At 38.4% G+C, this 27,842-nt stretch overlaps 1 protein-coding gene across 6 annotated transcripts in view; it reads left to right on the top strand.

Moving 5' to 3' along the window:
* SYT7 (synaptotagmin 7) overlaps positions 1-27,842 on the top strand; it is a 256,942-nt gene that overhangs the window by 218,507 nt on the left and 10,593 nt on the right. For all 6 annotated transcript variants that reach the window (XM_034420194.3, XM_034420193.3, XM_034420188.3 and 3 more), the window contains 4 exons: positions 15,386-15,656; positions 18,733-18,902; positions 20,604-20,718; positions 22,863-23,062. In XM_034420194.3, coding sequence (XP_034276085.2) covers positions 15,386-15,656; positions 18,733-18,902; positions 20,604-20,718; positions 22,863-23,062 — 756 coding nt within the window. The remainder of the gene's footprint in view (positions 1-15,385; positions 15,657-18,732; positions 18,903-20,603; positions 20,719-22,862; positions 23,063-27,842) is intronic.

Here is a 27,842-nt window from a genome sequence, read left to right on the forward strand (position 1 = left end):
GCAATTTGAATAGAGGGATATACAGTATGCTAGAGGCTTGCATTTCATATCCTTAGTTCATTGTTTCTTTTCTTACAAAGCATGTCAGGGTAGCCATTAATAGTGTTCCTTATTATTGGGTTTTACTAGGAACTTGGAATGGGGTTTTTTTTTCCCTTCCGGGTCTAAGCAGGCAGGATAGGATATATTTTGTTGGTGTAGCCACTAATGCTGCAGTAGCACATTTATTGACTGATTGGTGAAATGTGAATTTATGCCCAAATTTCCAATATTCAAATTGGTTTAGAGAAATTAAAAATACGGTGAAGCAGAATTACTACAATGAAAAGCGGTCGTTAAAATTATTAGCAACTAAAAGTTCGATGGAAAGATGTATTTTAACATCTTAAATACTGGGAAAGCAGGAGGCAAATGCACTTCCCTATGAAGCTAATTCCATAACCTGGGAGACACGTAGCCTCAACAGCAGAATGGGGGCATCCTTCATATGTGGAAGATCTGTGATTGTTCCTCACAGAGGCACTTGATAGAGGTTTATAAGCTGAGGAGAAAGTGGAAAGTTAATAATTGTCAACAGATACAACCTCCCATCCAAGTTCACACAGGATTTGATTAATGAATTTCTCTACCACAAATTGTGACAATGTTTGAAGAGGACTTTAGGCAAATGTTTGGAAGGCAAGGCCATTAGTGATTACTGGGATTCCTATATACCATCTCCTGAGTCAGAGGTAATAATACCCTGGAGACTATCAACGATTGGTTTTTCAATTTCCTGGAGACGTCTCTTTGGATATTATAGAAAACAAGATACTTTACTCTGGTTATTTTTTTTTTTAAATTCTAGAAGCTTTCTTTTTGGAGAGGCTGACATTCTATTTATGATCAAATCAGAAAATGACATTAATCTATATTTTCTTCATTATAGGAAGATGCAAATACTTTAAAATTGACACATTTATAGTATAACAACTATATTACTTATATGTTGATTGACATGTCATTTCCTTAATTATACCATTCCTGAAACATGAATCAATGGGTACGTAGGTGTCAATTGCACACGGGGGAGGGGGGAAAGACATACAAATGGAACAGATCAAACCATGAATTATAATGTGATCTTTTTTTAAAATTTAAAACATAGAATATCAGAGTTGGAAGAGACCTTGGAGGTCTTCTAGTCCAACCCCCTGTTCAAGCATTCAGACAAATGGCTGTCCAGTCTCTTCTTAAAAACCATCATTTGAAAGTGATGGAAAATCCACAACTTCCGAAGGCAAGCTATTCCACTGATTGATTGCTCTCACTGTCAAGAATTTTCTCCTTAGTTCTAGATTGCTTCTGTTCTTGATTAGTTCCCATCCATTGCTTCTTGTCTTGCCTTCTGGTGCTTTGGAAAATAATTTGACCACATCTTCTTTGTAGCAGCCCCTCAAATACTGAAACACTGCTGTCATGTCACTTCTAGTCTAGAGGTTTCACTAGACTAGACATATCCAATTTCTGCAACCATTCTTCATATGCTTTAGCCTTCAGCCCTCTAATCACCTTTGTTGCTCTTCTCTGCACTCTTTCTAGAGTCTCACATCTTTTTTATATCGTGGTGACCAAAACTGGATGTAGTAATCCAAGTATGGTCTTAACAAGCCCTTATAAAGTGGTACTAGAACATCATTGCATTGGCTTTATTGGCGGCTGCAGCATGCTGCTGGCCCATATTTAAGTGATTGTCCACTAGGACAGTGGTCCCAAGTTTTCCGGCGTGGTGGTCCAGCACAAGGGGGGGAGGACATGATTTTGTGTGAGTGGCAGGCATGCACATGTGCATAGCTCCATCTGGCACATATGTCCACCACTCACACGAGTGGAGCTTTGCACATGGTCACACTCATCCGCCACTTGTGCAGCCTGGTTCTGAACAGGCAGCGGCTCGGTAGTGGGCTGTGGCCAAGGGGTTGAGGACCCTTGCACTAGGACACAGAGCATAGAATATTTATTTATATAACATATTTAGACAACAGCCATCTCCTTCATAAAGCAATTCTAAATGGTGAGAATGTTACACGTATAATCTGGGATTGGAAATGAGACCTTACCTGATATAGCGAATTTCTAATATAAAGCTGATCTACAGTTTCAGAATGATCACATGCCAATTATTTTGTGAATGATCTCACCAATGGTTAAACAAAGTGAAATTGGTTGGCTGGTGATATACATCCATTTGTGAAACAGCTTTGAGAATCAAGTGAATCCACAAGAGTTACAAATGCAATGGAGGTCAATTACACAAAGTCATAGACTGTGACTATCTTTTTATTGCTTCTATTGCTTTTTCCTCAATTAGAATTGAGAAGTTGTGGAAAATTTCTCTCGTGAGAGTTACCAGCTGACACCTCCGACAGTTTTTAATCAGGCTGAAGAAATAGCTACATTTCCCTCACATAAAACATAGGCAATGCATAGCATGTGCTCCCCTCTTGCGGTGGAATTGAGAAGAGCAGCCGTGGAAGAGAGGTAACCTTAGAGGGGAGAAGTGAAAAGTGACTTAGTGACATTGGATTAAATATTTGTATTCTGAAGAATTGTATCATAACACGGAGAGCAACGTGGTCAGTGATGGTGATTCTATTCATTTCAAACCAGAGAGGTCCTTGGTGATCTCTGAGCTTGGTTGGTTTCTTGCAGATGTTTCAATACCCAAACTAGGTAACATCATCAGTGCAAAGCATCATAATGTTAAACCTTTAAGAAAAAGATTTAAAGCACTTTTGAAAAATAACAGTAACAGAGTTGGAAGGGACCTTGGGGGTCATCTAGTCCAACCCCCTGCTTACGCAGGAGACCTGTAGTAGGGATTCGAATCGCCAAACTGCCAACCTTTCTGATCGACAAGCTCAGTGTCTTAGCCACTGAGCCACCTAGTGATCACATCAGAATGAAGGTTTAGCCATTACTTTGTGAAACTGCACAAGAACTATAATGTATAGTATGAGTTGAAAAACCTTCTAAAGGCCCCTTTTAGAGAGGCAAAATATAAATTATTGAGAAAGAAGATTTGGAGAAATAACTCTTTTTTTTTATTATGTTTTGTTGTTTTAAAACCTATTTCGCACTACTTCTAACAACATCAGTAAAGACTGAGTACACAAGAACTGAAATTCAATTCTAGAAATGTTTATATTAGGGATCGGTGCACTGTAATGCATTTATTAGTGAAAAAGTTATACAACGCAGAGCAAATGGCAGACAAAATTGCATTTATTGAAATAAATGGATAACAGAAATACGTTCACGTTAAAAAACCGCAAAGCTGAAGCTTTTCAAACTACCTTCAGACAAGCAAAATATTGCCATGAAAAAGTATGTAGATCTACCTCATTTTACTGCCATTAGAAACTTACAAGATGCTATTTAATGGTCTCCTATGCATTTCAACAGGCTCCCTAAATAGCTTTCTCTTGCATTAGTCGGTTTCTAAGAGCTTTGACATATCTTTTTATAAAGTAGCCTGAGTGAAATATCTTACTCCTAAAGCATCCTCCCACAAGCTGCTGTTCTTGTTAGTAGTTTCCTCTCCTTATCTTCTGCCTATCTATGTTTCATCTTGAAGCTTTGTATTATTCAGGTCGCTGTAAATAGTAATGTCCATGTTTCTGCTATCAGGAGTATACAAAGGAAATGGAGCAGAATGCAACTGCTGGAGGGTAGAATGTGGCTTGGACTAAATAGCCCTGGCCATTTTGATTTTCAAGTGGATTACAAAAGAGGCATTGTTCTACTAAAGTCAGTCTTCCTCAAGTAGTAAAGAACACTACTCAGAGAGGTGGTAAAACACAAATATTTCTTATTTAGTTTTGCTTGCTTGCATTTGATTCTTCTAAAAATCTATTTTACAAACCAAATGCTCATCTTCTAGAGCTAGGATGCCCTGTGCAAATTCCTATGTACCATGATGTAAATTAAGCAAATTTAATCCTGTTTCCTCCATAGTGAAATGTAGCTTCTTCTGTTCAACCGCCATTATGCCAAAATAGTAGCATTGAAAAGAGACGTTGTATCTTTGATGGCTGGATGGGGCTATGGAAGTACTGTAGGTCACTAATGTGGAAGTAGACTAAGTCAGGAACTTCAAAGAGATGCATTAGCCTGTTCCTTGTTCTGCCTCTCACAATCCATTACTTTTCAAGAGTTTTCTTGCAAGAAACATTCCTATGGGCAGTTGACTTTTTTTTAAGTAAGCTGGATAGATGCCAGAAAAGGGTGGGTAGATTTTAATCAAGTCTATATTAAGTAGCATTCTTTAAAGGGGAAGTTTCAAATCATGCAGGCTGGTTTTATCAGATAGGACATAGTGTTAGGTTGCAGTGGCAAATATAGCAGGCTTTTAAAGTTTTCAAGCAAGTACAAATAAGCAGATGTTTAGAAGCCCAAGAGCTTGGGGATACATAAAAGCTAAGGGATCCATCTATATCACAACACAGAAATAATTTTAATTACGTACATAGGATTTATATTTCCAAAACCAGAATTCACAAATGCTTGTCTTTTTATGCACCTTTCCCAGAGGCATGGTACTTTTTATTTATACAGTAGTTTTAAATAAACAATTATTTTATACATAACTTTCCAAATGCATTGCTGATTGATAAACATAAACATTCCTTGCTGGGAGTGAAGATGCCACTAAATTCCATTTATTGCTGTTCTCCAATGTACAACTGGGACTGAGTGTACTTTGGCAAATCGCAGCATTTTGATATAGAAGAAATCACCAAGGTTATCTGTTACATCCCTATCCAATGGGGCTTACTTCTGGACAGAAACATGTTATAATAAAATTAATGTGTAGTTCTGTAATAAAGAAGTTGCACACCTCCTTTTCATTAGTCCGTGTGGTTTCAGTAAGGTTTACGTGCCTTTTAAAAACTCTTGTTCCTCCAGATTTACAGCCTATTAACGGGGCTGATAAAAAAAAAGCTGTGAAGAACAAGGGCCTTTAGGGTAGCTATATTTCTTGCTTTCCAAAGGCTGTTCATTTTTTTTAAGGATTGTCAGAAGAGCATCCTCTGCCTGAATAGCTATAGACCTGTCTGGTCCAAGTTCAGTTAGTGATCAATAACCGGGTTGCCCATCAGTGGAGATTATCAGGTGAGAGTTCGCCTCACTATGGAGAGACATGGGTCTGTTTTATTAGTAGGTAAATGTTTATCTCTGTCTATAAATTGACACGTCCATGATTTTTGCAAAGTTGCATCCCTTCCTCCCTCCCTCCCTCTCTCCCTCTTTCTTTCTTTCCTTCCTCTCTCTCTCTCTCTTTCCCTCTCTCTCTCTCTCTCTCTCTCTCTCTCTCTCTCTCTCTCTCTCTCTCTCTCTCTCTCTCTCTCTCTCTCTCTCTCTCTCTCTCTTATATATAAATATCCTAACTCTACTCCTAGGTTTTCATATCTCTTAAATTCTTCACTCATTTTTTCCCCGAATCACAAAATTTCTATACTTTACATTACATTTACATTATATTCATTCCAGCCCAACCTCCTCCTCGCCCCTTGTGTAACTTGTATTACGACATTGCAAATCGTGACCTTTTAAAATGCCCTGAATATTTCAGATATAATAAGGTAATGAATAAGGAGATTGTATCTCACTGGGGATCTGAGTAATTTTGGGCTGTTTTGCATCTTAGGCCTAAAATCTATGCATCCCCATTTAATTTGAATTGTCCCATTTTGTAAGATGGGTTGCCATATAAATATTATCCATAAATCAATAAAATAAATTAACTGTCCAGTTGCTCAGACAATCCTACCCATGGTTGTCAATAGTCGTTGTAAAGATTTTACATCCCCAAGAACGATTTGCTAGATGAAAAAAAAGACTGACTTGTTTTCAGCTACTAGGTTATGAGCAGTTAAATAACATAAACTGGGACTCAGTTTAGAGATCTCACTACAGTAACTGCCAAGGAATGTACAAGCTAGTCCATTATTTGAAGCCAAAGCTTCAAAGCTATCACCCAGATTTCAATAAGTATGGGCAGGCTGTGAAAGTAACAACAAAAGAAAAGAAATCTTGAATGCTACATCCCCTCCAATCTAAAGCTGTGTGAGTGCCATCAAATCAACCACAACTATCACAAGGTAAAGTATTTTGAAGTCAAAATCACAGACGCCAGGTTGCAGGAGGAATCAGAGGATGAAGCACAAATAAATCTAGTTGAAAGGTTAAAGCTTCAAGAATCTGAATTTTCAAGTGAAGTGGAAACACTATTTAAGTCTGATTTAAGCCTATTTAAGCTTAAATCATTAAATTAAATTAAATTAAATTAAATTAAATTAAATTTTTAGCTCAGTGGCTAAGACACTGAGCTTGTTGATCAAAAGGTCAGCAGTTCAGCAGTTCGAATCCCTAGTACTGCGTAATGGGGTGAGCTCCCGTTACTTGTCCCAGCTTCTGCCAACCTAGCAGTTCAAAAGCACATAAAAATGTAAGTAGAAAACATAGGGACCACCTTTGGTGGGAAGGTAACAGCGTTCCGTACACCTTTGGCGTTTAGTCATGCCGGCTACATGACTACGGAGACATCTTCAGACAGAGCTGGCTCTTCAGCTTTGAAACGGAGATGTACACCGCCCCCTAGAATCGGGAACGACTAGCACATATGTGCGAGGGGAACCTTTACCTAAGCCTGATCAGGCTAATTAGCCTTCTGTGCTACAAACTATTTATTAGCATCAGTTTTACTGACTAAGTGAAATAGCACTTCTGCCATGGACAGACAATGTAACAGGTTCTAGTCATCTTCTGTCTCCGATGATTCCATGACAAAGTGTGTCTATGCTGCCATATTATTTTTTTAGAAGGTTACTTGGAAAACATGAGAAGCAGGCTTTCAGGAAGATTTATTTATTTGGTTCTCGCAACACTCCTGAAGCAAGACTATGGCTCAGAGCCAGGACCCCAACCCCATTCCAACTGACAAGCTCCTTGGACAAAATCAAAACCATGGTCAAAAAAATCCAAAATAAACTGTTTTTTCATTTCTACTAAGTGGGACATGTCAGAGTTCAACTCTGTCCTGTCACCACCTCATGAGATTTATCTTTAGAGTAAGCACAAAAAAATAACTCAAATAGCCTAGGAGCAAGATTTGGTAAAAATGCATAGCAGAAAAGGTTCATTAAAAGAATAGAAGGGAGAAAAGTTTCTGCAGAATTAAAAAAAAATGCCTAGAATAGCTTCACTTAAAATGGTGGATACCATTTTTCAAAATGAAAGGGATTTCCACATTAGGGGAAGGCATGAAATGTAAGAATCCAACAGAGAGTATTATTGCAACCCTTGGCTGCATTTTATCTATTTATAACTGTATGAGAAAGTCTATAGCAGTGATGGCTACCCTTTTTGCCATCGCGTGTCAAAAGCAGGGGGAGCGCAGGGGGTTCTTGCATGCGCGTGCCCACATTTATAATTCAATGCCCCCCTGTGCCCTGCCCCCACACATGTGCACACGACCCCCCTGTGCTCCCCCTGCTTTTGGCACACAATGGCACAGTGGGCCCAGTAGGCCCATTTTTCACCCTCCCCAGGCTCCAGACGCTTTCTTGGAGCCTGGGGAGGGTGAAAACGGCTTTCCCCCCCCCCAAGAGGCCCTCCGGAGACTGGAAATGGCTCGTTTCCCGACTTCCGGTGGGCCCAGAAGGCCCGAAAATCAGCTGGCTGGCATGAACGTGCGCGTGCTGGAGCTGAGGTAGCGCAACGCTCACATGCCCACAGGTATGGCTCCACATGCCACCTGTGGCACACATACCATAGGTTTGCCATCACAGGTCTATAGGAACTACGTAACTCTTTTATATCCCAAATGATATATAGAAAAAATTAATCTAAATAACTGCTATGGTCTCATATCTTCCCAGTATGTATATTGTGGGGAAAATATGTTCTGCTACTTATTTGTGTAAGGGTTTGTCTATGTCTCCACCCCAGAAACAATGTGGCAACTCATGAAGCACTAATGGGGGGAAATGCTAACATTGATAATGATTTCATGAGTCACCAGCTATGTCCCTAGAGAATTTTTGTCAAGGACATGACTTAATTCCTCTAGGTCCAATGTTTCTGAATAGCTGCCATTGTGTTTCATATGAAGTGGTTCAAAACCTGTATGTCACTCCAGAATCTACAGTAGGAAGCACTTTTGAGATAATTCAGTTGAAGATATCCAACCCAAGAGAGTGTTTTAGTTACATCCATATATATTGTAGAAATAGGTGTGAATGAGCTATCAGAGAAGCCTTATTATAGCTGCCCCATATTAAAAAGTTATTATACCTTTAAGCTTATTATTACATTTGATTGAGGGTAAACCCTAAACAAGGCTCCATACCTGTGAGTTTACCATGTACATCATGTGTAGAGAACCTCTAGCCAATATATTGTATGTAATCCAGCCCTAGATGTTTCTGAATTCAAATCAAACTATTAATGATGTATCTACCAACATTTGTTGTACAAATTCTTTATAATTCAATAAGGAAATCTTGAAATAACAATTACTCAATACCTTGATTAGTTTCTGAAATACAGTTCAAAATAATTATACTATAGTCTGATAAATAACAAACATCAATACAATATTACATTCTTGAATTTGATGATAGAAAGTCAATGTTATTTTAAAAAATAATCAAGCCTAAAAAAATTCTGGTGCCACTTGAATAAAATTTGTGTTCTCTTTGAGTTAGATATCTCAAATGCCAAAGGTCTACTAAAATCTTACATATAGATCTTAATTGTTCCCCTACTAATGACTGAGGGTTTTTTTGTATATCTATTTCTATCTAGCTCAGGATCCAATATTTCATTAAACATTTCCTCTTGTTATCACTTTATCATAATTGCACCCATTGAAGTGTCAAAAACCTTGATAAAAAGTGAAAGGAGAGTCTAAATTAGTTATATAACAATATTATATAACAATATTACAGTTGTTGCTATTTTAGCACATGAAATTAAATAACATCCATTTATATCAGTAATATGTTGTATATCACTTGAAAATCCTGTTCAAACCAAAATAGTCACATCTTTCTGCCATCGAAGTATCTGTGAAATAAACTTGTCCCAACTAATCCTTCATTAATAGAGAGATACTGTTTCATTAGAGGAGTCTTCTGTAAATAAGCAATACCTATACTTAATTATTGTAAATATGCTAAAATTACATTTTTTTTATCGTAGATTCCTATAGCTCATAATGTAAAATACTAAGTTCATCCATTAATTTTATTTTTGGCCCACTTATTAATATTTTCCCAAAACCAAATTATTTTATAACCTGTGCCATTTAACATATCTCTAATAATGAACTTTATTTAAATATTTATCATATTTTCTAATATTGCTTACAGACATAGAATCATGGGAACTCAAATTGATATTCATATAGCCTTGTTTTATACATATGGAGAATCTTTACTTAAAAGAAAAAAATGTGATGATGTGTAAAAAAACAGAATTGCTAAAAAGTAACATTCTTATAAAAAATGGACAGAACCCTAAAAAAAAAACAAACAAACAAACAAACAAATAAATAAATAGAAAGAAAGAAAGAAATGCATGACTTCTTAGTGAGATAGCACTATAGTTCATCTCTCTTATTACAAATAAATATACAGAACAGTTTGCAAACCAATCATTTAAACTCAGATACTAAGTATGAAGATAAAGATTAAAATTGGCAATACGCCCAGACTCATTATCATCAAATTAACAAGAGGACAGGGGAAAAAAAACTTTAAAAGTTCTCAAATGAGGATACCACCCCCCCTCCACATTGCTCCTTGGGCAAACTCACACTTTTCTATTAGCAATTGCTATAAAATGAAACACAATAAGACTTATCCATCAGCAGATTTCAGTTATAAGATAAAGGCCTTCGCATTCAGTGTTACCAAATCTGTGAATCTGATCTTGATTATTAATGCAGAATGTAGCGGAAAAGCTCATGAAATATTATAGTTGTGGCACTCTAGTGAGACTTTGAGCTTTTATAAAAAACCTTCTTTTCTCTGAAAATTCCTTAGTAAAATCAGGATTGATTGATACGTTACTGACTTTTAAGCCATTAGCTGCTCCTGCTTCTCTTGTCTGATGGTTTCCTAGGCAGCATCTCTCCCCTCTTTCCTCAGGGTCATCCATGTATTCCATTGAATGTATATATACCAAAAGATATAAACCAGTTAGCAATGTGTAAGATAAATAAAATATACAGAGAAGTTTTTTCAGCTATCAATAAATGGGAGTCATTAAACCTTACTCTTTGAGGAAAGGTGAATGCTCTCAGATTATTCCCAGATTAATCAATGTCCAAGTGTATAAACAGGCTTGTGCTGTTTGAATCAGGTATCCATGATTTGAAATCAAATCCCTTTGCAAAATTGAATCAAATGATCACCTCCATCATTTCTGTCCCCAAGTCCAAAAATGCCAGTGATGCCTGTTTCTGCTTGGCTGACAACTTTTGGATTGAAATCACCCAGTATGTAAACAATGATTTTTGGGGATACTTTTCCTTATTTTCAATACTGGCATAGAAATTCTCTATTTCAAGTTCCATTGCATTTATTACTGGGGCCTAGACTTGGACAATTGTGATTTTGAGGTGCTTGACATAACTTGAATGGTTATGATTCAAATATTTATTGTCAAGAAGCTTTCCATTATTTGGACAAGTTTCTTGCTTGTGATAAATGCCACTTCGTTCATTGTCCTGGTATAATGTCCCAAGTAATAGAGACCGAATTCATCAGACTGGGAATAGAATAAAATAGAATAGAATAGGATAGGATAGAATAGGATAGGATAGGATAGGATAGGATAGGATAGGATAGGATAGGATAGGATAGGATAGGATAGATAGATAGATAGATAGATAGATAGATAGATAGATAGATAGATAGGATAGGATAGGATAGGATAGGATAGGATAGGATAGATAGATAGATAGATAGATAGATAGATAGAATAGAATAGAATAGAATAGAATAGAATAGAATAGAATAGAATAGAATAGAATAGAATAGAATAGAATAGAATAGAATAGAATAGAATAGAATAGAATAGTTGGAAGGCACCTTCAAGATCTTCTATTCCAACCCCCTGCCCAGGCAGGAAACCCTAAACCACTTCAGACAAATGGTTATCCAACATCTTAAAAATTTCCAGTGTTGGAGTATACACAACTTCTGCACGCAAGTTGTTCCACTTATTAATTGTTCTAACTGTCAGGAAATTTCTCCTTAGTTCTAAGTTGCTTCTCTCCTTGATTAGTTTCCATCCATTGCTTCTTGTTCTACCCTCAGGTGCTTTGAAGAATAGTTTGACTCCTTCTTTGTGACAACCCCTGAGATACTGGAACACTGCTATCATGTCTTCCCTAGTCCTTCTCTTCATTAAACTAGACATACCCAGTTCCTGCAACCGTTTTTCATGTTTTAGCCTCCAGTCCCCTAATCATTCTTTGTTGCTCTTCTCTGCACTCTTTCTAGAGTCTCCACATCTTTTTTACATCGTGGCAACCAAAACTGAATGCAATATTCCAAGTGTGGCCTTACCAAGGCATTATAAAGTGGTATTAACACTACATTGTCTATTCAATGTAGCTCAGTGATGCCAAGAAGGTTGATTTTCAACCTGGCTATCTCCTGTTTGATTATGTCCAATTTACCCTGCCTTATTCCTTGGACATTCCATGTTGCTTTCTGGAGTGTCTTGGTGCTGCAGAGTCCCTTGTTTTCATCAGGGGCTGCATCAGGATTCCTGCTAGATTTGGTCGAGGCACATCATTAATGCCTTGACCACTTACTGTGGGCCCTTGCTCTTTCCCAATATTTGTTGGGTACCTTCTGCCCTAAGGATTCTACCATATCATTTGAGAGCTTTTCCATAAAATTTTCTTTGCAAAGTTTTTTGCAAATTAAGTTGCAGGCCTTTCTCAACCCTGTCCATTTATCCAGGCTTTGTGACCAGCATGCAAGGGTATGGCTTTAAAACATAAATGTCCTTATTTGGCAGGGGAAGCTGCTGTCACAATCCAGTGACTTTTAAAATGAGTATTTTATCTGCTCCCACTTAAGAATCTATTTATGTATGTAATGATAAATAACTCCAGGAAAAAAGAAGCACGGACTTCTTCTTTTTTTAACATCCCTTCAAATGTCTTCCCTCTTCCTTTTTTTTTTTTTTTACCTTCAGTTCAATATTGATTTTTGGTGACTGCCTGGGCAAATCCCTGTAGTTTTCTTTAAAAGTTGTTTTTGGGAGGGGGGAGTGGTTTGCCTTTGCCTGCTTCCTAAGGCTGAGAGAGGGTGACTAGCCTAAGGTCTCCCAGCTGGCTTCATGTCTAAGGCAGAACTAGCACTCACACTTTCCTAGTTTTTAATTTGATGCCTAAGCCATTAACACCCAACTGGCTGTCTCCCTGTTCCTTCTCTGAAATTAAAAAGAAGAGGGGTGAAGTATTGCTAAACAGCTTCTAGAGTTTTAAAGCCACCTTAATGCTTTCCTTGGCTTCCCAAGAAGGAAGAGGTCATGATGCTAAATTAGAGTGTGTGTAATTAAATTAACACATAATTAACTTAACTACTAGTATAAAAAGAGTGAGGATGAATGGAATATAGAAATCAGTATAAGGAAAATGGATTATAGAATGTTTCATGGGTGATACAGAAGTTAGAATACTGAGTGAAAATTGACCATCGTGCTACAGCTGTTGCAAATTAGTCAAGGGCTGTATCCAGTACATCGTCTACTCTTTATTTTGTGGAATCAATTTCAGTAATGCAGTAGCGTAGGATGTTTTATCGGTAGTAATCCTTTGCAAATTACCTTTGTCCATACAATTTGAATCATTCTGTCTTTGACAGATGACAGAAAAGTTCTTCCACAAGACCAAAATGGGAATATTTCCTTAGTGCAGAAAATTACATGAGGCCTGAATGTAATGAAAAAATTAAATACTAATAATGTCTCAATTAACATTAGCAATAATGCAGCAAGCATATGATCAAGAATAAGAAATATGGGTTGAGTTGAGCAGAATTGCTAGAGAACTGAAACTCACAGGCCTTTCAAGAACAGAGTCAGCAGCCTTGAAGGTAAGAAGAGATTTGGGTGTCTTAAGATCTGTAATATGAGTAAATAGAGCCAGCAACAATATTCTGGTTGGCAGACAAATATTGTTCCTGTCCCTTTTAATAATAATAATAATAATAATAATAATAATAATAATAATAATAATAATAATAATTTTATTTCTATACCGCCCTTCTCCCGAAGGACTCAGGGCGGTGTACAGCCTATTTAAAAACACAAGACAAAACAGTGATTAAAATTTAAAATGATTAAATAGATTTGGCTCAATTTAAAACCCCAGAAATTTAAAATACCCCAATTTAAAACTATTATGTTGATAGCCCGGCCTGGCAGAACAACAGGGTCTTCAGTGCGCAGCAAAACACCCGGAGGTCGGAGATCTTACGTATTTCCGGGGGCAGTTCATTCCACAGGGCTGGGGCTCCCACAGAGAAGGCCCTCCCCCTGGGTGTCGCCAGACGACATAACTTGGCCGATGGCACCCTGAGGAGACCCTCTCTGTGGGAGCGGACTGGTCGGTGGGAGGCTATTGGTGGCAGAAGACGGTCTCGAAAGTACCCGGGTCCTATGCCATGGAGCGCTTTAAAGGTGGTAACCAGCACCTTGAATCACACCCGGAAGACCACTGGGAGCCAGTGCAGCTCACGCAGGAGGGGTGTCACGTGGGCACAACGAGTTGCGCCCATAATCACCCGCGCAGCCGCATTCTGGACCAGTTGGAGCCTCCGAGTGCTCTTCAAGGGGAGCCCCATGTAGAGAGCATTACAATAGTCCAACCGGGAGGTAACAAGGGCGTGAGTGACCATGCGCAGGGCATCCCGGTCCAGAAAGGGCTGCAACTGGCGAATCAGGCGAACCTGATAAAAGGCCCCCCTGGCCACGGCCGTCATATGCTCTTCATACCTTCCTTTAATTTTTCCCTTTTTTTAAATTAAAGTTGTAGTTTAAGGGATGCCAGTTGAGCGTGTACATCTTAATTTTTCTATTATTTTCAATTTTTTAAATAGAGGGTACCATCTGCAAGAAAATAGTACTTACTGCAAACTAACTGTTTTTAGAATCAGAGCAGCTGAAGCAAACGCCATTGTATCTCTGATAGTATCATGATTCAAGTGAATTTGAATATGAAATGCATATGTTCAGAATATTTCCTCTGAACAAGGTTCATCAGTGGGTTTATGTATTTTATTTATTGATATTTTAACCACAGGGAATGTAAAAGCAGTTGCCAAGCATGGAATCTCAACAGGTAGGGAAAAGTTAATCTTAGCTCTTCGAGTCACTGAAACTAATGCACAAATGGGCAGCTAAAGTCCAAGTTCTAAAAATATTTGTCTGCACCAGTGAATAATAAGCAGGAGAAATAGCACCACCATCTGTTTGTGTGTTATGAGAGAGAGCTATGCTACACATTCCTTTTTTGGCAATTCATGCACCATGGGAAATTAAAGGAAAAAAATTCTATGGAAGCTCTCGCAAATAAATAAAATCAAACTGAAAGTGCTGCAGGTAAACAGAAAGCCCTTCCTGTTCTTGATCCAGCCTCTGGAGCTTACAATGAAGTCATGAATGATATGGGAGGTGAAAAGTGAGACATTTCACAAGGAGGCTAGAACAGGAGCCGCTGACAGTGGGACAAACTCTTTCTGAGCTTTTCAACTTCACACCCTACTAATGAGTACCCACGTTACAGTGTTCTTAATAGAATTTTTCCTGTCCCCGAGGCTCACTCCCAGTTAAGTCAGTGATTAAATAGAGCTCATGTTAACAGTATCTCCTTTCTGTATTTATTTCCCAACGCTCTTTCCCTTTCAACACTGCTTATACTTGGAGGGAGGGGGTTTTTTTTAGTGTTGTTTCTCACCTAAGGACATCAGACAGCTTGGAAATGTCTCAGACTCTCAGAATCAAAGAGCTGCAGGAATTTCTTCTCTTTTCAGAATCATTGACTAAGAGAAAGCTAGGAGGAAGCTGACTGTAAAAGAAAATGTTCTCTTGGAGTAATAAAATATAAAGCATAACATTATCATTACCTTATTAAAGGTAATAAGCCATGAGAAATATGCTCTTATCAATTGCTCCTGTTTAACCTAGCTCTTCTCTATTAGCTAGCAGAGCAAATACCTTTGAGGGTTCTTGTGTTAAAACATAATTGGATACAGAAGATAAACATCGCCTACTAGACCCTCACAGCTATGTCTTTCTGTTTTCTCTTGCACTATAGCTTTCCCCTGGATCTGAGGATGATGAGGGACATGACAGCTCCAGCCGAGAGAATCTGGGCCGCATCCAATTTAGTGTTGGCTATAATTTCCAGGAATCTACTCTCACTGTCAAAATATTGAAAGCTCAGGAGCTGCCAGCCAAGGATTTCAGTGGCACAAGTGACCCTTTTGTCAAAATCTATCTCCTGCCAGATAAAAAGCATAAACTGGAGACCAAGGTGAAAAGGAAGAACTTAAATCCACATTGGAATGAGACCTTTCTTTTTGAAGGTAGGTAAGAAGGTCTAAGTTCTGGATTCTAATTACTGAAGTCAAGGTTTTGCTGAATAAATCATAGTTCGGTTTTCAACCTGTCAAGTATATGGTAGTGGTCTTCATTTCCTGAACTTAAAGACTAGCAACATAGTTGAAAGAAAACTGCTGACAGGAAGAAAATCTGTCTATGAATAGAAATAGACAGTGTGTCAGAAGAGGACTGATTAATTGTGGTAATCCTTTTGTCCTAGAAAGAATGTTTCAAGGTTGAACATTTGGGGAGCCACTCTTGTCCAAATGGGACAGAAAGAAAGAGTGAATGATGTTCATCACCCTTCTTCGGGTTTTTTTTTTTTCATCAGACTAGTGTAAATATTTCTGAAGAACACAAACATGATAGCAATAGCTCTTACACTTATATACCACTTCACAGTCCTCTCTAAGCAGTTTACAGAGTCGGAGTATTGCCCCCAAAAATCTGGGTCCTCATTTTATCAACCTTGGAAGGATGGAACGCTGAGTCAACCTTGAGCTGGTGAGATCTGAACTGCTGAACTGCTGGCAAATGTAAAACTGCCGAACTGCTGGCAACTGTCAGTCAGCAGAAATAGCCTGCAATATTGCATTCTAACCACACCACCATGGCTCTTATGATTGAAGGCTTTAGAGCAGGGGTGTCAAATCGCATCGTCACAGTGGCATCACGTGACATATTGGGACTTTTCCCCCCTTTGCTAAACTGGGTATGGGCGTGGCCAGTGCATGATTCATCCGACCTGAGGGCCATGAGTTTGACAGCCCTGCTTTAGAGTGTACACAACCAATGTTTCTCCTAATGACCACCTCCTTATATCTTCACTAATATTAGAGTTCTAGCATGGGAGAGGTGAAACCATAAATATGTTCACTGAAGAAAAGAAAAACAGAAGCACTGCCATGGTGGATCAGACCACTGGCCCATCTTTTCCAGTAGTCCATTCTCACAGTAATCAACCAATCGCACAAGGAAGCCCACTAGTCTCCCAGCAGAAGGTCTTTAGAGACAGTCACATTACCATCAAAACCTAACAGCCATTGATCCCATGACTTCCCTGAAGTGGTCCAACCCTTTGTTGAAGACAGCCAAGCTGGTAACCAGCACTCACATCTCTTAGTAGCAAATTCCAAAACTGCATTGCTAGTCCCAATTTCCATTTCAGGAGAGAGAGAGAGAGTGTGTGTTGTCTGCCAGTCACAAAAACATTATAGCAGTTAGTGTAAAGAGGAACTGTAATGCTGCCAAACTCTCATTCCCTTGTTGTTATTAAAAGCCTATGACTACCATTGATGATGAAAAAATAGCATGCAAGCAATTTTGCAATCAGGTGCTTTTTCCAGTAACATTATAACTATGGCTGTATGTTGCTGTAGTGGAGGAAAAGAAATGGTAAATCTAAACAATGCCTACAAGTTGGCACCAAGACAAAATACTGAAGATTTTTGGTGAGCAGATGACTGGGTAGAAGAGATGGTTTTGAAGCACCAAAAATCAGACTTCACTCTAGCTCCCTTTGCCTTGCCTGCTAAACATTTGGGAATATTTTCAAGGATTTGCAAGTAATTCGAATGCTGAATAGCTCAAGTAAATGCCATCAATATTTTAAAATAGAATCATTACGATAATGTGTAATTGACTAGCTGAAAGGAGAAAAAAAAACTCTGAACAGTTGTTGTGAAAGAAGGCTTCTGAAACAATCAAGTTACCCTTCCCTTTTAAGAGCCCATGAACAGAATTGTATTAGCTGAAGCCTAGAGGCCAGGAGACAAGAAAAGGTAAGTCTTCCCACCTGTGAAGAAACAGACTGTTAATAAACTGTTCAGAGTTTATTGAGATAAAATGAAAGACTGCTTTTTTATTACTTCAAACACATGATTGTTGAATTGGATATTATCTCAGCTACCAAACATAGATGAAGGTGAGGGAGCATGAAGCTCCAGACCTGAGTTTAAAGTAATGCAATATCCCAGTAGGGAGATTCTGTGTGAGATTGTTCTCATTCTCCCAATATAATAGGGATACCATTTTTGTGCCATATAACTGTAAAGAATTCAGTATTGACGTGGTCTATGACAAAAGGGTTTTTTTTTTACATAACAACAAAAAACCATAGCTATTGACCACTCCTAATGAAAACTGAAGTAAAAAAGCTTCTTTAATATTTTAAATATGGAAATGTGCATGTACTGAGGGCATAAGCCTGCAATTGTTGCACATATAATAGCATCTGAGTATTACGGGAATTGTAATCCAATGTACTGAAGGATGTCGAGTTGAGGAATACTACATTCTCTATCAAGTCATCGCATGGTCTACCTATTTCATCTGGTCAGTTTGTGTTACCTTCTGTCTCCTTTACTTTATCCAATTGTCTTAACTCCTGCCAAGTTAGATCATGCCCTTATTCCATTACATTTAGTACCATTCTCCAGGGAAACAGCAGTGTATTGCATTAACATAGAAAGAACAAAATTTTTCACTTGTAATCTAAGTGCAAATTAAGGATTTGTCCTGGCTCTTAGAACAGACAGTCAGTTCTCTGAAGCATCAAGTTGGATTAATAAAACTTTATTGCTACTCATTAATCTAGAAGATGAGAGCCAGTTTGGTGTAGTGGTTAAGACAGCAGTCTAGAATCCAAGAGACACGCATTCTAGTCCTGTGTTAGGCACGAAGCCAGCTAGGTGACCTTGGGACAGTCACTGTCTCTTAGCCCTAAGAAAAAGGCAAACCATTTCCAGAAAATTGCAAAGACTAGTCCAGGCATACTCCAGAGACAAGATGGACTTGAAGTCACAGGACAAAAAAAAGTCTAAAAGACTAAAAAGTTATCCAAAGCTACAAGATTATCTGTAAGTATAGTTGCTGTTATCTTTATTTTGATTTGATATATTACTATGGAAAAGACCACCGTGTAGAAGGGAATGACTGTCTTCAGATGAAGCCATTTTTACATTTCAAATTCTTGTTACTCTGCTTTAACTATATTTCATCTCTCGTTTTCTTTATTTCTCTCTGTCTCTTTCTCACCTGCTGCTCCTTTGCTTTCATCAGGTTTTCCATATGAGAAAGTGGTTCAGCGGGTGCTGTATCTACAGGTCTTGGATTATGATCGGTTTAGTCGTAATGATCCAATTGGGGAAGTTTCCATTCCTCTCAACAAAGTGGACTTGACTCAGATGCAGACATTCTGGAAGGATCTAAAGCCCTGCAGTGATGGCAGTGTAAGATACTAGCTTTGCTTTGTAACTTTGCACATTTTTCCTAGCATGGCAAGAGGAGATCAAGGTTTTAAAGTACTATTGATGAGATCCTTCCTGCTTCTCTTTATAATGCCTTAAATAAGGGCATAAAACCTTAATACCTACAAGATATCAAGTATGGTTGTAGATACCATGTAAGGCAGATACAGTCAGTGAGAGAAGTCTAACACCCACCTTCAATGCTTCTGAATGTAATTACTTGCCAGCAGCACAAAACACATATGAAGTTTGCTGGTTATATTCACTGAATTATTAATATTATTATTATTTAGGTTATGATGAGAACAAGACAGAAGAGAAGTAAACATATATACACAGTCCACATAATTATAAGTAAAACTTCTAGGGGGGGTACGGCAGTGGCTTTATAACTGGATGTCCAATTAAGCTATCCAGGCAATTGCCTCTGGAGTTGCTTCATGCAAATCTTCTAGGGAACCAGAGAACACACGTCATTGGCAATCTTGCACAATATAATTAATAGTTTGCACATCAGCACCCACAATCACAACAAAGGGAATCTTTCTTGCTGGATGGTATCGCTACAATGAAGAAACTATATCTGAAAGAAAAGGCATTCCATTATTTTTTTTAAAAAAAAGACAATAATAAATGCTCCTAACAAGCATTCCTTTTTTTTTTCCAATTTACTCAATCCAAGAGCAAAATGATTAATCTTGCCTCGCTTTTGAATTCTCATGCTTATTTATACTATCCTATTATAATCCAAACTGGCATTCCAGAACACAGCTACCAGCCGTAAGTATTGTTGGTCTTGATTATGAATACAAATAATTATTTCAGCCAATGCCAGGGAAATATTTTTACCATTTAGCACAAAGGTACAAAAATAGCAGCTCAGGAGCTGCAAATGTCTTACCAACATGCTTTTGTGCCCCTGTAGATTCTTTTATAAGTGCCTTTGATCCAATTTCTGCAGTGCAGAAGGGCTAAAGGGACAAAAAAGTCCCTTAAGATTAGCAGATAGAGATAGTCAGCAGTATATAGATAGTCACTTAACAACCATTTGAAGTTACGTCAGACCTCCCCGGGGGTACTTACAACCAAGTTCTGAACTTCCAGTGCCCCTCCCCCCACACAGTCACATGAATGCATTCTGTGCACTCAACAACCAGACTACATTTATGACCATTTGCAATGTCCTATAGTCATGTGACCACATTTTTGCCCAAAACTGGCATTTACGTCCAGTTTTCCACAAAACCAGTCAAATGGTTTGCTTAATGATCACAGCATTCACTTAACAACCCCGATATTCATTTAACAGTCGCAAAATCACTACCAAAAGATTGTAAAATCCCTTTGGTTGTGTGGGTGACCCCCTTAATGACTGTCGCAATTTACAATCCATTATGATCACAAGTCGAGGACTACCTAGTCAAAACACTTGTTTCAACCCTTGCTTTGCTCACTGTAGGAATGCAGTCTCCATTATGCCACACAAAGCAGGCTGTGGCTGTTGACCTGATGAAATTTATGATGGAAAACATGTGAAGCTGTATTCTGTATAGAATGAATGGACCAACTCTTGAGGGATGCTCAGAAGACTTCAGTTCTGAGCATGGTGAACCTTTAGAAGGGGCATCAATGATGTCCAACATCAGACAAGATTTCCTCATTTCTGTTCATTCTTCTTTCTAGGGAAGCCGAGGAGAACTCCTTCTGTCCCTTTGCTACAATCCTTCTGCTAACTCCATTACTGTGAATATTATCAAAGCTCGGAATCTTAAAGCCATGGATATTGGGGGAACATCAGGTATCGAGTTCCAGAACAGTAGCAAATAACCCCAAGTCAAAAGTCACCCACAAATTAACCTTTTCCTCAGAAGCCTGGGCACTTGTATTTGTGGTAAATCTGGTAGAAAACTGTGAAATATCAGAATATCTTTGATGGTCAGACCTTTTTCCTCCAGCTGTGGTGCAAGAATTGTGTGTTATTTATGTTTTACATCAACGGCTGACAGAGATGGTGCCGTCTTAGCTCATCCAGTAAGGAGAAAATGTGTAAGGGATTTTTCCTTTACCGTGTGTAAGGGAAAAAAATACTAACCATTACCATGGCAGTATTCCATTTACAAGGACAAAGGTCGTCCTAAAACAACAGGTGCCACATAGCTGAAGAGTCCTTTGAAGGTCTGAAAAGACAACGTCAACTTTAGTTTAGTTTCTATAATTTAAAGTGAAAAATAGGTCCAGGGCATTATCCGATGTGTCCTCCTTACTGAAACTTCAATTAGGTTATGTCTTATTACTGTATCATGGTGAAACTACTAGGGAAGTCCGTGCATAGTATTTTTACTTTTATGAGGAGAAAAGTAGATATAAACCTTTCAGAACATTCAATGGGAACAACAAAGAACTTTCCCCATGATATATGCATCAGCTCCATCTTTGCAAGGAGTTTTGTTGGCTCATGGATGAAAGGATACATTCAAAAGTATTTCTTTTCATTTCTAATAATTGTCAACCTACCACAAGAAATATTGTAAGAGAACAGAAAAGTAGTTTCCAATTTTTCTGTGCACTTGTGGGAGGAAGCTTTCTTTCCTGAATTCCTCTAAGGTGGCTAAAGGAATCATAGGAATTTTGGACAAAATCTTTCACTGCAGGAATCAGCAACTTAACCAGGCCATATATTGAACGTATGACTCAAAAACTACCATGTTGCTGAAATTTGGTGGCAAAATCGTCAAATTTCAGCAGGGTGGTTTTGTTTGGTTGGTTTTTATAGATTAAAAAGTGTGTGTGTGTGTGTGTGTGTGTGTGTGTCCCTCATATTTGGAACAAGCATTTGGAACAATAGCATGACTCATTCTGCATCATTTTAGAATACTGCCTGTAAATGGGAAATGTCAAAATTAATGAATTATTTAAATAAATAGGCTGGAAAAAATGTCCATGTATATCAGAGGTAAGTAACCTTTTGAGCTTCAAGAATTCAGTGTGACACTGAGTGGTGGGTTGATGGCTGCACATCCCCATGCATAAACGAAGTTGACCAAGAGGGGGAAATGGACAAGGCTGTCTTTGGCTTTCCAGTCTACAGAAGAATGGTTAAAAGCCACAGGTGAGCTGACAATTGCCTACATCTAGCTTGAAACAACTTACAATATTGTAATATTGAGAGGGACGTGGTGGCTCAGGGGCTAAGATGCTGAGCTTGTAAATCGAAAGGTTGGCAGTTCAGCGGTTTGAATCCCTAGTGCTGCGTAACAGGGTGAGCTCCCATTACTTGTCCCAGCTTCTGCCAACCTAGCAGTTCGAAAGCACATAAAAAATGCAAGTAGAAAACTAGGGACCACCTTTGGTGGGAAGGTAACAGCGTTCCATGCGCCTTTGGTGTTTAGTCATGCCAGTCACATGACCACGGAGACGTCTTCAGACAGCGCTGGCTCTTCGGCTTTGAAACAGAGATGAGCATCGCCCCCTAGAGCCAGGAACAACTAGCACATATGTGCGAGGGGAACCTTTACCTTTATGCTGCTATGCAGCATCTCATATTTGATTTTTTTTTAATGGTACAAAGTATTCACAAACTTGAACATAGCTCTCTTTTTTTGCAACTGTGCTGTGTCTTTTCTGGGATTGTATGGGCACCCTTGGCAATGGCAGGACTGCTTTAAGGAACTATAAAAATACTACATTCATGCCCCCACAGGCTCCAAATGGACTAACACCAATTCATTTTTCTCTGTAGAACTTAAATTTACAATTGGACCTTTTTCTATAAATAAAATGGAACCTTGTACTTTCAAATTTCGTTTAAGTGCATCATACTGTAAGAAACAAATGATTTTTAGCAGGTTCAGTAAGGGTGATAAGTACTGGCATGTTCCCTCTACAACTCACAGTGTTTTCTCAGTTAAATCCTGGCAATCATGTCCATTTTCCTTGCATCAGATCCCTATGTGAAGGTGTGGCTGATGTACAAAGATAAGCGGGTGGAAAAGAAGAAGACGGTGGTGATGAAGCGATGCCTGAACCCAGTGTTCAATGAATCCTTCATGTTCGACATCCCCACAGAGAAGCTGAGGGAGACCACCATAATCATTACGGTCATGGATAAGGACAAGCTGAGCCGAAATGATGTCATTGGAAAGGTAGGTCATCCCTTTGGCTGAGGATAAGCTCCTTGCTTATCAGAATTTAGGGTTTGCGTTCCTCCTCAAATACTCATGGTTTCCTGTCAGAAATACTATTAGTGCTTTAGTTTTCTTGCAGCTTTATACCAGCTAAATCCCTCCACGTGTATTTGATCAGATATATTTTATTAAAACCCCTTTTATGATAAATGTAAGCCAAAACAATTTCAAATCACTGGGAAAGAGCAACTTTGCAAAAAGAAAATTTGCTCCCACAGCTAAATAGCAATGGTAGAAGGTAACAAGAAGAGATGAGACAATCTATAGGAACAGAGGATGAAAACTAATTATAATGATAATGGAAGATACAAGTTCCATATAGTGGTTAGGATTAAAAGATTATGCCAAAAGCAGAAAAGGGTGAATTATAATTGAAATTTCATGGCTGGACTTTTAACAGAATATTTGGCAGTGCTTCAGGTGGAAAGAACAGAGTTTTGACTCCCAAAGGCTTCCAGCTCCCATTTTGACCCTTACTTTCTCTCCAAAACATTCAGTTGTAGTTTAATATTCAGAGCAATCCTAACTCCCTTGAGCAGCCATTTCAGGAAAGAACAGATGGGGTAGATGGTCCATTAGGATTGTTCTGCCTACCACTTTAGTCCTGAGTATATTTCTATTGTTCCTAGCAATAGAAACCAGCAGAAGACCGAGGAATAATTCATGGCTTGGTCAGGAGCAATACAAGACAGATTTGGATCCAATTGTTTGTCCTCTTAGAAAGCCCTGAGTCTTTTTTTCCACCACACCAATCTGAAGAGTAGGTAACTAAATTATCTCTCCATTACAAACAATTGAAGTGGGATGTGATAAAAAGAAAGCAAATTTACTCTACTATAGCCAGACATTGCTCCTGCCTTCCTGGCACAAGTAGTGCTTACAGCTTGTCCCACTTTAAATTCTATGTCTCAAATGTCTACAAGAATAGAACAGTAAGAGATTTGTACTAAATATATCTTGATTTGCCTCAAAATATTCCTGCAGTCCTCATCCTTCTGGAGTAGAGAAAATTTGCTTAGGATAAACTTGAATCTGAGTCTCTAGCAAAAATCTTAAATTAACAGTTAACTGGATATAGAGCTTTGGGCATTCTATGTGCAAACAATGTGTGTGCTGCCAACAACTTAATTTAATTGTTAGAGATATCACAGCTGGGTATTGAGATAAAATTAAGAACAAATCGGAACCAACATATTAGCACAATTCCTTGGCATGTCCAGCACTTTCTGTTACAACTTAGTTTAGCATTCTGATTTGAATCTGCACAGTGATTCTAATAAATAGTGTTATATTGTGACTTCTGCTTTAAATCAATTTGTGGAAAATATTAGTCAAATAGATCCACCCAAAGCTTATAATTTGTAGTATGGGATAGTAGAATAATGCGAGCTAGATGCTTGGCAACATAATCACAAAATTATATGTCATGCTTCCTTACCCAATGCCATTTTGTACTATTTTTTTTTCAACAGGGTCAATTATCCTGTGGCATTTTGCAATTCAATGATATATTGTATAACAATTTAGCTTAATGAATTTCAGGAAATGTTAAATGCAAATTTGTTATAGCTGGAGAACTGACTTCTTGCTTTAAAATGCAAGCTTATATACAGCACTTTAAATAAATTAATTAGCTTTAAATGTGATTTACATTAAATATATATCATTCTGTTCTCATTAGTGAATAATAATAAATTGACATCCTAATCTTGATGTTTGATTTGTGCCACAGAGTGAAAGTTATTCCATAATATGGCATGATATTAAAACAAGTGGCGTGTATATCAAATTAAATCAACATAACATGAATTCAACATCAATAAGATGCCAATTTAAGCATAACAAAATTGTATAGTAATGCAAGCTTGATCTGGTTCTTGAGAAATTATTAACTTTGCTCAAGACCCCAGAAGTCTCTTTAGTGAAGTCCAATTTACTGAGGAAGGGAAGCAGACACAGAATACCCATTCTTGACGTTCATGAATTGTTTCTGTATGGAATTTCAGTAAGTAGAAAACCAGCTACTGTCAGACCAGACCAGGAAATCAACTCCACATGAAGGCTAAAACAACTTTTATTGCAATCGACAATAGTAACAGAATCTTACAAATCTGATTATGCTATATCACCTCCTCCTCCTCCTCCTCCTCCTCCTCCTCCTCCTCCTCCTCCTCCTCCTCCTCCTCCTCCTAATAGTTTAGTGAATTAAGAAAGTGTCTGCCTGATCCATTTCCAAATATTATGTCATTTCTCTGGGCTTAAAAAAAATGTTTCAGCAGCTTTGGCCTGAGTGATAGTTCCTGTATATCTCGGACAGGGTCTTTAGATACCCCCAGATTATCTCATAGAACCTGTTTAGATGACCTCAGTAAATCTGGAAGTTCATAGACTGCCTGGACCAATGCTGTTTCAGGCTTGGAAAATAATGACCGTGCTCTGTGCTAATTTTCTGCAGGGCGGTCCTTTAAATAAAGACCTCTTAACATCTTCCCAAATATTTGCAAAGGTATTTGGGGAAATGTAGGGAAAGGAAGGGTTTCATTCAGGTTCTGATTAGAAAGGGAGAGATTCTGAACAAAGTTAAAGCTAAGTTTCAGTTACGAAACCCACGGTCACTAAATGGAATAAAACATCAAGATCAACTAAAAACAAAACTTACGCAATTTGAGTATTAGAATAGCTCAGCTGCTTCAACCTCTGCTGAAGCTATGTGATAATAATGAGTGACTGAATAATTACTATTGTCAACCTCCAATCAAGTTATGAAATCACATGGCTTTGAGTGAGAGTCAGAAAGCTACATTAGAGATTCTGGAAGACAGATCTTGGCTGTCATTGTGGGGGAGAAGATGACACACAAATCCTCCATGCATCAGTATAGAAACCCAGTTGATAAAAATAACTGAATCTACCACAGGGATTAACACTTCTTAGCTTTGCCATGTAAACTAATTCTGACACCTCCAACACATTTGCAGAAGAGAAGAGAAATAAAGGCTGGATGGTAGCTGGTGTGGGTGAAAAATTCCAGCCAACAGGACAACACTTTAACTTCATACTGAAGATGTGAAACCCGGGGCAGTTACATGGGAGTAAAAACTGGAGATATATCTCTGGGTTCTGTTGTGTCTGCAGCAATGATGCCAAAATGATAATGGTTATGTTACCATGCCAATGTTATCATTATATATTTATAGCCTGACTTTTAATTCAAATACATATGTTGTAGCATTTGTCTGACGAATTTGTCTCACATATTTAATTCTTGCTATCACCCATCCAGAAATTCATATTTCTTAACGTAGTGTCTTTTCCCCCATGTGCCCATCATTTACAAGCAAAATGGTGTGATACTATGGGAGATGGAGTTATAGTCCACAACACTGGGAAACCACCAGTTTAGGAAATACTGATCTGTAGAAACTTCATGTTCTCTAATGGGCCCATAGTGATTAATAATAGAAATAGAATCATAGGACTGGAAGGGACCTCGAAAGGTTTCTAATCCAACTCCCTGCCCAAGGAAGGAGTCCTTATTCTATTCCAGATAAATGGTTGTCCAATCTTTTCTTAAGAACCTCCAGCAATAGAGCACCCACAACTATGGGGGCAAGCTATTTCATTGACTAATTGTTCTCACTGTTAAGAAATTTCTCCTTTGTTCCAGGTTGGGTGTCTCTCTAACAAGCTTCCACCCATTGCTTCTTATCCTGCCCTTAGGTTCTTTGGAGAATAAATCAACCCCCTCTTCCCCATGACAGCTGTTCAAGTATTGGCTATCGAAGATGGCTATCATGTCACTCCTAAGTCTTCTCCTCATTAGGGTAATGAAGGTTCCCTTAGACATTCCTCATACAGTTTAGCCTCCAAACACCTTATCAACTTTGTTGCTCTTCTCTGCACTCTTTCTAGGGCCTCATCATCTTTTTTGTATCATGGTAATCAGAACTGTATGCAGTATTCCAAGTATGATCTTATTAGTATGATATAGAGCAGTACTATCACTTCTTGTGATTGCGATGCTATCCCTTTGTTGATGCAACCTAGAACTGCATTGGATTTTTTGGCAGCTGCAGCACACTGCTAGTTCATACTTAAGTGATGGTCTACTACCTAGATCCCTCTTACAATTACTACTGTTGAGCGAGGTACTGCCTATTCTGTAACTGTGCTGTGCTTTTTCCTGCCTACGTGCAGAACTTCACTTTTCTCAACACTGAACTGCATTTGTTGGATAGGACCCAATACTCAAGTCTGTCAAGATCCTTCTGAATCATGAGTCTATCTTCCAAAGTGTTAGCAATTCCACCCCCCACCAAGCTTGGTGTAGTCTGTGAACTTGATGAGCGCCCCTTCAATCCCCTCATCTAGGTCATTTATGAATATGTTGAAGAGCACTGCTCCCAAGGCAGAACCTTGAGGTACCCCACTATATACTTCCGTACAGTTGAAATTCCACTGAGCACCACACACTGACATTCATATATTTATATTTTATACTGTTCATATATTCCTACGTATTCAATAATACATTCAGATAACATGCAGTTCTCTAAAATGCATTACTAGGGTTGGGATTTTATTAGGAAATATGCTTCTTTAAACGTCAGACCCGCTGGCTATTTAACTTATTTGATCTATGAGCAGGGATGTTCAGTTTTCTATGACCAAGCCCAAGTAACTCTATCTAGCTATTTCTTTGTATGTTGAATGTCTTCATTTTTCAACTGTGCAGACC

Source organism: Pantherophis guttatus, chromosome 1 (genome assembly GCF_059756535.1).
Source record: "Pantherophis guttatus breed Tessera chromosome 1, ASM5975653v1, whole genome shotgun sequence".
Classification (NCBI taxonomy): Eukaryota; Metazoa; Chordata; class Lepidosauria; order Squamata; family Colubridae; genus Pantherophis; species Pantherophis guttatus.